The sequence below is a fragment of the Pelophylax lessonae genome, assembly GCF_965119305.1.
Source record: "Pelophylax lessonae genome assembly, chromosome: 5".
Classification (NCBI taxonomy): domain Eukaryota; kingdom Metazoa; phylum Chordata; class Amphibia; order Anura; family Ranidae; genus Pelophylax; species Pelophylax lessonae.
Window position 1 is genome coordinate 422,547,229 of NC_138772.1, and position 13,844 is coordinate 422,561,072.

Below are 13,844 nucleotides of genomic sequence, written 5' to 3' on the forward strand. Positions count from 1 at the left end.
CTTACAGCTCTAATCGCAGCAAAAGGTGGCGCTACAAAGTATTTACTTAAGGGGGCTGAATAATTTTGCACGCCCAATTTTTCAGTTTTTTATTTGTTAAAAAAGTTTGAAATATCCAATAAATTTCGTTCTATTTCATGATTGTGTCTCACTTGTTGTTGATTCTTCACAAAAAAATTACAGTTTTATATCTTTATGTTTGAAGCCTGAAATGTGGCAAAAGGTCGCAAAGTTCAAGGGGGCCGAATACTTTCGCAAGGCACTGTATATACCAGTGGCGCAAAGTTATCTCTTATCACATTTATTCCTGGAGCTGTGTACCGCCTGCGAGACCTACTCGATATCATGACTTCTTTTTCACTGCTTAATTTCTTTTTTTGAGTGATATTTACAATTTGACGATATCTCTGTGCATTCTGTCTTGATTATCTGACTTCCTTTTGGTTTACCTCCCCCCCCCTTCTTTTTTTCCCTCTTTTTTCTGTTTTCTCCTTTATATCCAATGTCAGTATATATTGAAATGTTTTCTTTAACAATCACCTTTGCTCCTGATTGTTAATTTCTACCTGCATTATGTCCCAAGACTGGGTTTGTGATCCTTTCCATCAAGAGTGTTGTGTTTTGCTTTTATATGACTTGTTATGTTAATAAAGTTGAAGTTTAAAAAAAAAAAAGACTATTTGGAAAACAAAATAAATTAGAATAAAACTTCCAGTCTTTACTATATAAAGTTGCAAATAGCAAACCAAAAAGCACACACTTTTCCCTTGTTTTATTGGAAAACATTACTAGAGCATAACATTTCACATAACTTAGATGCATGAATAAAATTATGCACAATAATGTGTTTTTTATTATATTTACAGAATACATCTTTAAAAGACAGATTTTCAAACATTTACAGTTTTAATTCTTTATTGTTTTAAAACTCTACATGTTTTTGCAATACAATATTTTGTTATGTAGGTATGGTTATTGTACAATGAAGTCCTTTTGCCTGAAACTCAATCAATAAAATACAGTTGTATCAACAGAATTTACTGAACATATAATAAAAGGTTTCCTTATGGCTGGGATTTGTTTCAGCATTTTATACCATTTAGTGCTGTATACATTCTTCCCTTCAAAACAGCCCATAAATAAATCAATTATTCAAAAGTGCATTGGAAAGCTTCAAATGACCAGCCAGTAAAATTATTTTTTTTTATTTGCATTTTTTTTCCTTTTTCATATTAACAAGCCATATTTAAGTAAAGAGACAAAGGCCTATAGATATATTTTTTCCTTATGGAGGCAAACTCATATTAAAGAAAATGGTGATTATCTGCATGCTATAACACACTCTCCTCTGTTGCCAAATTTATACAGATTATTAAGGATGTGTTGAAGAGTGCCAATAGTGTGGATAAATGTGTTTCACTTAGAGACAAATGCTGGTAATAATGGTAACTAACATTTAACATCTAGGTACAAGCTAATTTATATTGAACAGGCAGAAAGTATGGTAAAAACATTATGCATTATCATATGTTGCTTGAAAAAAATGATTTCCCTTGGTCCACATTTCTAAGTAATTTTGGTGAAAAAATGGGACAAATATGCAGAATCCTCTGATGAAATGTACATTTCTACAACATAACCCTTTAAAAAATTATATAACAGCAGTGAGGACTGCTACTCAGATCTTAATAGAAAAAGGTGGCCAGGTGTTTGGGCTGAGTACTGTCCAAGGAGCAAGAAGATAAATTTGACAGTAGTGGTAGAGGGCAGTTTGCAGGGCAGTTAAACCTTCTTATTCCATGGCACTGCTTTCACACGATAGAATTTTGTCCCTAGTGGGACTTTAAACCGGTTCTGAGCCTATAGAACGAAAGAGAAAAATAAGGTGTAACAATAATAGGATCAGTTTATATCAGGCATTGCAAGTATGATATACTCATCTGACTCATGCTTCCCTACTGCCTAGGCCCAAATATGTGGGCATTCTGTGTATGCACTATCCTTTGGCAAGTCATCAAGCCTGAGGGGGTTCAAAGTCTGTATGGTCTCATGAACTCTCACCAGATCTAAAGTCCCTTGAGATATATGGGTAAAATAAAGACTGATGGATGAATCAGTAAACAAAAAAAAGGGATTTGTTTTACTTACCGTAAAATCCATTTCTCTGAGTTCATCAACGGACACAGCGCTCCATAAATCATAACTACTGGGTTATATTGCCTCCTCCAGGAGTATGAATAGGCAGAACCCCTATTGGTATATAACCCCCCTCTCTGCTCTAGGTAACCAGTTTAGTAGTAAGCCGTATTAGAAGTATCAGAACTCCATAGAGGGGTGGGTGCTGTGTCCGTCAATGAACTCAGAGGGGAAAATAACCCAAGACTAAACATACGAGCCCTTAACCAGGACACAGAAGCCCCATCTTAAATAAATACATTTTTAAAGAAAAACACCCCTCAAGAGCAAACAGCCCCTCTTAAACTGCAGCCTGCAAACTTTTTGACCAAAAGAAGCATCCGCAGATGCCAAAGTATCTATCTTATAGAATTTTGTAAAGGTATGCATCGACGACCAAGTGGCCGCCTTGCAAACTTGCGATATTGATGCCTGATGATGGAAGGCCCATGAAGCACTCAGCGCCCAGGTAGAATGAGCTGTGACAGGCAAAGGTAGAACCTGACCTTTAATGGAATAGGCCTAAGTGACTGTCTGCCTGATCCATCTGAAGATGGTAGCCGAAAAAACGGCCAGCTCTTTTCTTGGTCCGTCCGTAACCACAAAAAGCAAGTCTGACCTCCGAAAGGACTCAGTAGCTGCCAGATACACCCAAATCACATAAACCACATCAAAGGTATACAAAGAAAATTCCTTGGGATGAGCCGGCTTGAGACACAAAGAAGGCAACATTCAAATGGAAGTCAGAGACAACTTTGGGAAGGAATGATGGACAGGGACGAAGAACCACTTTATCCCTATGGACCACCAAATAGGGACTGCGACAGGATAATGTTGCCAATTCCGATACTCTGCGGGCCGAGGTAATAGCTACCAAGAATGTCACCTTCAGGGATAACGTAGACAAGGAATCTCCCAAATATTCTCAAATGGAGGTTTCTGGAGAACCGAAAGCACTAAATTTAAATCCCATGGCGGCAAAAGAGACCATACAGGTGGAGCCACATGTCAAACCCCCTGAATGAAGGTACGAACTAAAGAGTGCATGGCTAGGGGTCGCTGAAAGAAGATTGCCAAGGCAGACACCTGGCCCTTTATGGAACTCGAGGCCAACTTCTGATCAATGCCCCATTGAAGAAAGCCACAGAAAAGGATCGAGGATGAGCGCCAACCGACTCACACCAAGAAATGTACGCTTTCCATGAACAATGGTACTTCCTCGCCTTCAATATAGTAGGGATCACTGATCCAGACAGACCTCTATCCCTTAGTACCTGGCTTTCAACAGCTGAGCCATTAAAACCAGCGACTGTAAAAAAGGATGGTAGATTAGCTCTTAGGACAACTGGTCTTCTCTGAGAGGAAGCCCCCAAGGGACGTTTACGGCCAACCAGGATGGTTGGAAGATCCTCGCTCTTGATTTCTCGCAGGGACTGCGGAAGAAGCCCGAGCCGTAGATGATACTGGCCTTACCATGGCCCTTGGACGCCTGCGGCATCTGTCCTCCTGTGAAGCCGAACCTGTTAAAGAAGTGTAGGACTGTGCAAACAGAACTGTCTAGAACAGTGTTTCTCAGCCTTTTGTCAGTCAAGGCACCCTTTAAAAATGATGGAAATCTCGGGTCACCCTTTAAAAATTATGGACAGTCTCGAGGCACCCTATTCTAAAATGTATAAACTTTTCTAATAGTTTTACATAAGGCAGTAACATCCACACATGTAGGACACCCAAACTTAGAGATGAGTTATTCTTCCAAAGCAAATCCACTTTTGCAAACTGGTACTGACTAGTATTATAATGTTTCTCTCCTCCCTTATTTTTTCTCCTTTACTCAGCTAATGTGACCCCAACACTTATGGAGAAGGGCAGGGGAGGGTCAAACAGCAAGAAGGTTGTAATGGTGCACAATGAAAACCTGTGGCTTTGTGTAACTAAAAGGCAGGCTTTATCCACATGCTGGCTTGTATACAATTTCTGGGCAATTTTTAAGAATTTTGCCAAGGCACCCCTGGAGAAACCCCCCAGTGTGCCTGGGCACCCTGGTTAAAAAAGGCTGAGCTAGAGGGTCGTAACGGTGCACAATGAAAACCTGTGACTTTGTGTAACGTAAAAGGCAGGCTTCAGCCACCCGCTGCCTTGTATACAAATTTTGGGACATTTTTCTGACATTTTGTTGAGGCACCCCTGAAGAAACCTCAAGGCACACAAGGGTGCCTGGGCACCCTGGTTGAAAAAGGCTGGTCTAGAAGGTGGATACCACCAGACTCCGAACCTGCATGCAAATCGGGAGAGAGAGAACGGTCTGTGTGACAGCAGCCAGTGAATCACGGCCTGTGGTTCCAAAAAATGTGGTCAGAATTAAAATCAGACTTAGGTAAATCAATTCCCTGGACAGGGATAGGGGGGACCTTTGGTAGTTCAGACTTCACCTGAACCTCTGCAGGACTTAAATCCACACAAGGAGACTCAGGACCCAAAAAAACCTGAAAAAAACAAACTTTGCCCCCATTTCTGGGTATCCCCAAAAAACATTTTGCAGATCTCCTTGACGCTCACAAAAGAAGTCCATAGGGCCGGAAACCAGCAAAGATGTCCCCCCGCTCCAACAATGTGTAAGGACAGACCTTCATGCTGAAGGGGTCTAGTCTGCTAGTCCGGAGAAGCTAGCTCTAGGCTTACCAGACCAAGGTTGCTTGGAACCTCCCGGGGAAGATTTAAAAAATCTATTACCCTTATTCTCCGTCCCAGAAGCACAAAATAATTTCATATGTGCTAAGAAGGAGGGCCCTCATCTGCGACTAGGCTCCTTCCCTTTCCTTGACTGTGGCAGGAAGGTACTCTTCCCCCCCTTGTGATACCCTTAATGATGTCATCCAGGGTAGCTCCAAACAGGCGATCACCTTGAAAGGACAGATCAATAAAAGCTTTCTTAGAGGCTTGGTCAATTTTTAAGCCACAGCACGCGCCTAATCACCACCGCTGAAACAGAGAGTTTGGACAGCACAGGAGCTGTATCCAAAGCTGCATCACAAATAAACCAATTGGTCCACTAAATCAACATAAGCAGTGGGGACCTGCTCATCCCCCAGGCTCTGGCGCAAAAGCTTGGCCCATTCAGATAGGGTCTGAGACACCAGGGCTGAGGCAAAGACTGGCCGCAATGCCGAACCAGTCATAGCAAACATGTTGCGTGCCACAGCCTCTGCTTTCCTGTCAGCCAGGTCCTGAAAGGACAGGGATTCCTCCACTGAGATCATGGTTGCTTTATTCAACCTTAAAACAGGGGCCTCCACCACTGGTGGACCAGTCAACTTTTTTAAAAGTGACTCCTCAAAAAAGTAACGTATAGCAAAACATTTGGGGACCACAAAGGGTAATTTTGGTTGTTCCCATTCCTTACAGGAAAACCAAAATAAGTAAAAAATATTCAAAATAAGGCACATAAGGAAACACCTTTGGAGTACGAGGCGACTTATGCGTACCAAACGACACAACCACGTGTCCGTGGCTACATCAGCACCATCCTCCATTTTTAAAGTCTCATGCAGTGCAGTGATAAGAGTGTCCACCAGCGCTTTTTCATTCGCTGCAGCAAAAATGGAGGAACCATCCGCACAATCGGATAGATCTGGGGGTGTGATATTAAGCCCCCTTGGACCGATATATATAAATATATATACTGTATATATGCCGAGGCACCTAATTTTACCACAAAAAAGTGGGAAAAATTTATGGACTCGAGTATAAGCCTAGGGTGGGAAATGCAGCAGCTACTGGACCCAACTGGACCACCACGAGACACAAAACAGGGGCTGCGGGCATTTTGCAGGGGCTGCGGGCATGGCACAGGAGATGGTTCAGACATGGCACAGGAGATGGTAAAGGCATGACACAGGAGATGGTACGGGCATGGCACAGGAGATGGTACGGCATGGCACAGGAGATGGTACGGGCATGGCACAGGTGATGGTACGGGCATGGCACAGGTGATGGTACGGGCATGGCACAGATGATGGTACAGGCATGGCACAGGAGATGGTACAGGAGATGGTACAGGCATGGCACAAGAGATGGTACAGGCATGGCACAAGAGATGGTACAGGCATGGTACAGGACATGGTACAGGCAAGGCACAAGAGATGGTACAGGCATGGCACAGGTGATGGTACAGGAGATGGTACAAGCATGGCACAGGTGATGGTACAGGCATGGCACAAGTAATGGTATAGGCATGGCACAGGTGATGGTACAGGAGATGGCACAGTGATGGTACAGGAGATGGCACAGGTGATGGTGCAGGAGATGGCACAGGTGATGGTGCAGGAGATGGAACAGATGGTACAGGAGATGCAGTGCTGCGGGCATGGTACAGGAGAATGTCCTGTACCATGCCCGCAGCACTGCATGAGGAAATGCAGGGGCTGCTGAGGAGTCTCACTTACCTGTCGGTGAGAAGCCTTACATTTAAAAATGGCAGGCGCCAACACGTCAATGCGCATGCGCCGTCGATGCTCGGACATGTTCGGCTATCCCCGGGCAAATGGCGCATTTGCAAATGCGCGGTGACGTGTTGGCGTCGGGCGGCGCCATTTTTAAAAGGTAAGTGAGACCGTGACTCGAGTATAAGCCGAGGGGGGCTTTTTCAGCATAAAAAAACATGCTGAAAAACTCGGCTTATACTCGAGTATATACGGTATATACACAGTATCTCACAAAAGTGAGTTCACCCGTTACATTTTTGTAAATATTTTATTATATATTTTCATGTGACAACACTGAAGAAATTACACTTTGCTACAATGTAAAGTAGTGAGTGTACAGCTTGTATAACAGTGTTAATTTGCTGTCCCCTCAAGATAACTCAACACACAGCCATTAAAGTCTAAACCACTGGCAACAAAAATGAGTACACCCCAAAGTTAAAATGTCCAAACTGGGCCCAATTAGCCATTTTTCCTCCCGGGTGTCATGTGACTTGTTAGTGTTACAAGGTCTGAGGTGTGAATGGGGAGCAGGTGTGTTAAATTTGGTGTTATCGCTCTTACGCTCTCATACTGGTCACTGGAAGTTCTACATGGCACCTCATGGCAAAGAACTCTCTGAGGATCTGAAAAAAAGAATTGTTGCTCTACATAAAGATGGCCTAGGCAATAAAAAGATTGCCAAGACCCTGAAACTGAGCTGCAGCATGGTGGCCAAGACCATACAGTGGTTAAACAGGACAGGTTCCACTCGGAAAAGGCATCACCATGGTCGATCAAAGAAGTTGAGTGCGCATTCTCAGCGTCATATCCAGATGCTGTCTTTGTGAAATAGACGTATGAGTGCTGCCAGCATTGCTGTCGCATTACGCTGCACTCTGCATCAAATTGCTCTGCACTTTTGTTACCAGCGGTTTAGACAATAATAGCTGTGTGTTGAGTTGTTTTGCGGGGACAGCAAATTTACACTGTTATACAAGCTATACACTCACTACTTTACATTGTAGCAAAGTATCATTTCTTCAGTGTTGTTACATAAAAAGATATAATAAAATATTTACAAAAATGTGAGGGGTGTACTCTTAGTGTACATATATATATATTAGGGATCGACCGATTATCGGCAATGACAATATATCGGGGGCCGATATGCACTTTCCCCGATATATCGGAATCGGCCCCTGAGGTTACCGATATTGCGGTTATTTCGGGAAAGTGCTTGTACCGAAACGATGCCTGCAGCTAGAGGCATTACCCCAGTACCAGTGTTCATAGCCGACGGTCGGCTGTCTTGTAATGACAACCGATGCGGCTGAGAAGCTGCTCGGCTGTCATTACAAGGAGCGGGAGGGGACGTCTCCCCCCTCCGGCTGCCTTCCGCAGCTCGCCCGGGTCTCCAATCCCACCGGGAGACCCGGGTATCCTACCTGCACGGTCGCCGAAGAGAAAACCCGATTAAAGCCGCATTCGGCTCTGATCGGGACTCCATGTAAAAAACCCGGAAGTGATATCATGGGGTAATGCCACAGCTTTCCTATTCCTTTCTGAAAAACAGGATGAAAGATTTAGCTGTTTCTGCTGCCTGTCCACCCCCCTCCTTGACTGAATAGCCTCCACTGCTTGCAAAGAAACAGGTTTAAATAATTAAATATTTTTTTATATTTAAATATTCTCTTTACCTTTTTGGCTTGGCAATATTCTTTTTCCATAACTTTTCCAAGAACCCAGGGTCTTCTAGATGATCCAGAAGCTTTAGAAACATAAGTGGTAAAATCTATATTTAGTTAAAAAGTAGCATAATTCTGTTTTTGGTCTATCTAAAGAAAGATACTTAGGTTACAACACAACTATCCAGTTTACAACCTCAAACATTTTTTTAAAACACAGTCCTACCAAAATAGTTTTGAGCAGATGCTGGGAGATTGACTCACCCACTGGCTCATCATGTCTTTCAGAACCTTTGACATTAGCATATCATCAACTGAATTTCCAGAATTGCTGACCTATCACAGACATTTTAAGCTAATCTCCAGAGCAGACACTGCTTGGGCTGCCAAAGATCAAGGAGAACCATTAAAGATCCCATCCAAGGAGTACAAGAAGAAACCATGGAATAATAACATAACGCTGTAGATAGGCTTTCAGCTATGTCTGTCACTGAGGATTTAATTGATCTAATTGAACTATTACCCTAGCTAAATGCATTGGGGAAAGTTGATACTGGCTATCGCTGGAACATTCAGCAAAGAGACTTCCCTGTTCAAGTATTCAAAATAAATAAGAAACTTTTGGCTGATCTGGGTACCAATGCCTACTCAAGTATACGTTTCCTGTGGACAGACATGTCAAATAATCTCAACATGCTTTCTGTGCACATTAAAATGCTGATTTATAACAATACAGAAAAATCTAAAACCTTAGAGGAACTGAAAGAACCAGCACAATCTGCTAGCTAGAAGCCTAGCATCCAAAGAAGCTCCAAGATACTCTAGAGCTCAAAGTTCTAGCAAGTTTTAGACAGAAAATGTGGGACCCACGAAGGAGCTAGAAGTGGACTTCTTTTCAGAGTGGTAGTTAAATCTATGTTGTTTAATGTACAAACAGAATTTTGATGAACAGATTTATGTACAGTGGGTACGGAAAGTATTCAGACCCCCTTAAATTTTTCACTCTTTGTTATATTGCAGCCATTTGCTAAAATCATTTAAGTTAATTCTTCTTCCTCATGAATGTACACATAGCACCCCATACTGACAGAAAAACACAGAATTGTTGACATTGTTGCAGATTTATTAAAAAAGAAAAACTGAAATATCACATGGTCCTAAGTATTCAGACCCTTTGCTCAGTATTTAGTAGAAGCCCCCTTTTGATCTAATACAGCCAGGAGTCTTTTTGGGAAAGATGCAACAAGTCTTTCACACCTGGATTTGGGGATCCTCTGCCATTCCTCCTTGCAGATCCTCTCCAGTTCTGTCAGGTTGGATGGTAAACTTTGGTGGACAGCCATTTTTAGGTCTCTCCAGAGATGCTCAATTGGGTTTAAGTCAGGGCTCTGGCTGGGCCATTCAAGAACAGTCACGGAGTTGTTGTGAAGCCACTCCTTCGTTATTTTAGCTGTGTGCTTAGGGTCATTGTCTTGTTGGAAGGTAAACCTTCGGCCCAGTCTGAGGCCCAGAGCACTCTGGAGAAGGTTTTTGTCCAGGATATCCCTGTACTTGGCCGCATTCATCTTTCCCTCGATTGCAACTAGTCGTCCTGTCCCTGCAGCTGAAAAACACCCCCACAGCATGATGCTGTCACCACCATGCTTCACTGTTGGGACTGTATTGGACAGGCGATGAGCAGTGCCTGGTTTTCTCCACACATACCGCTTAGCATTAAGGCCAAAAAGTTCTATTTTGGTCTCATCAGACCAGAGAATCTTATTTCTCACCATCTTGGAGTCCTTCAGGTGTTTTTTAGCAAACTCCATGCGGGCTTTCATATGTCTTACACTGAGGAGAGGCTTCCGTCGGGCCACTCTGCCATAAAGCCCCGACTGGTGGAGGGCTGCAGTGATGGTTGACTTTCTACAACTTTCTCCCATCTCCTGACTGCATCTCTGGAGCTCAGCCACAGTGATCTTTGGGTTCTTCTTTACCTCTCTCACCAAGGCTCTTCTCTCCCGATAGCTCAGTTTGGCCGGATGGCCAGCTCTAGGAAGGGTTCTGGTCGTCCCAAACGTCTTCCATTTGAGGATTATGGAGGCCATTGTGCTCTTAGGAACCTTAAGTGCAGCAGAAATCGTTTTGTAACCTTGGCCAGATCTGTGCCTTACCACAATTCTGTCTCTGAGCTCTTCAGGCAGTTCCTTTGACCTCATGATTCTCATTTGCTCTGACATGCATTGTGATCTGGAAGGTCTTATATAGACAGGTGTGTGGCTTTCCTAATCAAGTCCAATCAGTATAATCAAACACAGCTGGACTCAAATGAAGGTGTAGAACCATCTCAAGGATGATCAGAAGAAATGGAAAGCACCTGAGTTAAATATATGAGTGTCACAGCAAAGGGTGTGATATTTCAGTTTTTCTTTTTTAATAAATCTGCAACAATGTCAACAATTCTGTGTTTTTCTGTCAGTATGGGGTGCTATGTGTACATTCTTGAGGAAGAAGAATGAACTTAAATGATTTTAGCAAATGGCTGCAATATAACAAAGAGTGAAAAATTTAAGGGGGTCTGAATACTTTCCGTACCCACTGTAGAATCCAGAAGGCAGTCCATATATTTTCTGGGAGCCAGAAAGCCACTTCAAATAGGAGACATTGCATCTAATATATACAGTCATGCACAATAAGTAATGTGTAGGTAAAACATGTAAAGGTTTTTTTTTTTCCTCTCAAAGAGATAAAAGTACGGCAAACTATATTTTTAAAGTCACTGCACTATCTTTGTTCAATCATCCTTAAGGATCAACATCCACCTCCCAGACTAAGGCTGGCCATATGCGGTTCAATTCTCGGCCGGTTCAGCAGGAACCTGCCGAGATTCAAACTGTTAATGGGCAGGCTGAATTTACCAAGTTGATCGATCGACCGAAACCTGGCAGATTCGTATGCGATTATCGCTAGCGACTGCTACAGCCGCTAGCCATATTTACTGTCTTTTCCCAGCAGGGACACCCCCCCCCCCCCCCGGGAACAGACTACTACTCGGCAGGAGGGACTCCCCTGTTAGCAGTGTCTGTGTTGATGGGGGAATCGTGCAAATTTCTTTCCTGCAACCTACCGTTAACATCAAACACACACACATCATTGATTGAACTAGATGGACTGATGTCTTTTTTCAACCTCACTAACTATGTAACTTGAATTTGCACCATGTATGGCCTGCCTGAGATTTTATGCCAGAGATAAAACAATCATGCAATGCCAATGCATGTGCCGTATTCTTTCTGACCTTGGCTGTGTACACATATTCCAGCTCCTGCTGCCTCTCAATTTGTGACTTACCAGTTTAAAAATTCATCAGAGTTAACCAGCCAAATGAGGGCTCTTACCTGCCACACTGTGGTCTGTTAGTGTAAATCTATCACAGTCATTCAAATTATAATCCTTGTTGCATTTTACCTTGTGGATTGATAGAACATTGCACTTAGTAGTGATTACTAGGGATGGGGAGCGAGATAGGGCAAATACTTATTTTTATCTGTAGCAGACTGATAACTTAATTCTCCTACTAGATTTCACTCAGGTTTCATTTGAGAGACTAAGCCAAGGTATTTGTAAAGGCTTCCAAAATAGTGATAATTTACCATTAAGGAGCCAAGTAACATGCTCTTCCATTAACTGCAACAGAAAAGACTCAGATCATGGCTCCTTGGCTCCTATGGTTTGTCCAACATTTATAATATAAGATCATTTATCCAACAACAGATAAATGCAAATTTCTGATAATAGAAGTTAAAATTCTTAACCTAAAATAAAGAGTAGATAATTTACAGTAATAACTTTCGCTTTAGAAAGTAAACTCAAGCTTTCCATAGGTTGGTAAAGTCTTTGTAAGACATAACAAGGGGCTGTGAGTGTCCCCAAGTAAAACAGTGCTATAACTCTATAATTAAAATCAATGTGTGTTTAAACAAAGAATATCCATTAAAATATTTTAACCATTGCATGGGCCAGCTCCTGCTGATTAATGTTATTTATTTTACCTGAGGTTTAGCATAAACTGTGATGGTTAATGTCCCATGATAAATACACGTGTGTTTTTATATTCTAAATATTAGCTTCAATCTCCTGTCTGGACAGTTAAAATGTTTGAGGACTGGCAAACAAGTATGCACTGCTAATACTATGCCCCCAGAATATCAACAAGTAATACATCTTTTCTGCAAGAGTCATATTCCCTGCCTCATTGTGAACATTGTTTGACACTGCCTGATGTGTAACATGATTAACCTGGAAAGAAGTCAAACATTTAAACACATTGCTAGGCTGAGAGTACGATATATTAGAACAAGATGGAATACAATACCATAATGTCTTTAAAACTGCCAAGAGGTAATTTTACAGTGGTTCTAAAGTCAAAAAAATTTCTTTACCCTAATGCAAACTTCCAGTTGCTGTTCCTCCCTCAATACTTTGTTCTGTATTGATCCAGCGCTGTGCTCATCTGCAGTTCTTCCCTCCACTCTCTCTGCCCTAACAAGCTTGGGAGTTATTGGCTCCTCCTGCTGTCAAGGCTTTTGAGGCATAAGCAGGGAGCAGGGCCGAGCTGTGCTGGGTCTGTCAATGATTTCACACAGCCCAGCTTAGGAGCGAGTCCACGCGTGTGCCCCCATAGGAAGCAGTTTCCTATGGTGGCGCACAGAGAAGAGGAGGAGAGTATGCCAGTAAGGGACCCCAAACGAGGAGGTTTAGGGCTGGTCTGTACAATACCATTGAACAGAGCAGATAAGTGGGTCTAATATTTTAATTAAAAAAGACTTTACAATCTCTTTAAGCTAAAACAAACTAAACCATTTTAAGCTGCTTACTGAAACAAACTGGAAGACTGGAGTAACAGAGTTACTGCATAACATCGTTCTTCAGATCAGGCATGCCAAAATAAGTTTAAAAAATGCCAAACTGAGAAAGTTAATACCATACAGGGCCCTGTAGGATTTATTACGGTGCATACTTATCAAGTTGCAACAATACACCACTTTAGGAGTTTACATTAATCAGTACATAAGATATAAAAAAATTAAGTAAAAAGAACCACATATGTGTTTTTGATTTTTTTTAAATTGGCCTCAACATTATATCAACCAGAATCATCTACCCCTTTCTTCCCCATCCTGAATGACCCTGTCTCACCCTTTCATTCTTTGGATTCCAGTTATCTTAATAATGGAGGCTCAGCATCACATGTGGATGTTATCTAGGGTGGTTTGCATTCAAATTAAGTCATATTTGTCATTGACTGAAGTTAGAAGTCCATATCTACATACTTGTTCAGGGTTCATGACTCTGACTTATGACTTTCATGACTGAAAGTATTGAAACCAGAAAGTCAGTATGAAGCCAGGTGACTGCAAAAATAGAATACAGCAATGGCAGCCTTAATGTTTCTCACAATAAAGGTTTATTTTTTGTTTTTTCACAAGGTTAAGCAACATTGTTTATTATAGCCATTGCTTGGAATCTCAACAAGCAGTAA

At 42.1% G+C, this 13,844-nt stretch overlaps 1 protein-coding gene across 2 annotated transcripts in view; it reads right to left on the reverse strand.

The window, feature by feature from the left end:
- Window positions 1-780: 780 nt before the first annotated feature.
- The window catches only part of RB1CC1 (RB1 inducible coiled-coil 1), a 353,042-nt gene continuing 339,978 nt past the window's right edge, over window positions 781-13,844 (reverse strand). Inside the window, exons 22-23 of one of the 2 annotated variants that reach the window (XM_082257759.1) lie at window positions 8,336-8,406; window positions 781-1,860 (exon numbers count right to left, since the gene is read on the reverse strand). In XM_082257759.1, coding sequence (XP_082113885.1) covers window positions 1,783-1,860; window positions 8,336-8,406 — 149 coding nt within the window. In that variant the 3' untranslated portion in view covers window positions 781-1,782. The remainder of the gene's footprint in view (window positions 1,861-8,335; window positions 8,407-13,844) is intronic. The other variant, XM_082257760.1, reaches the window with a different exon arrangement.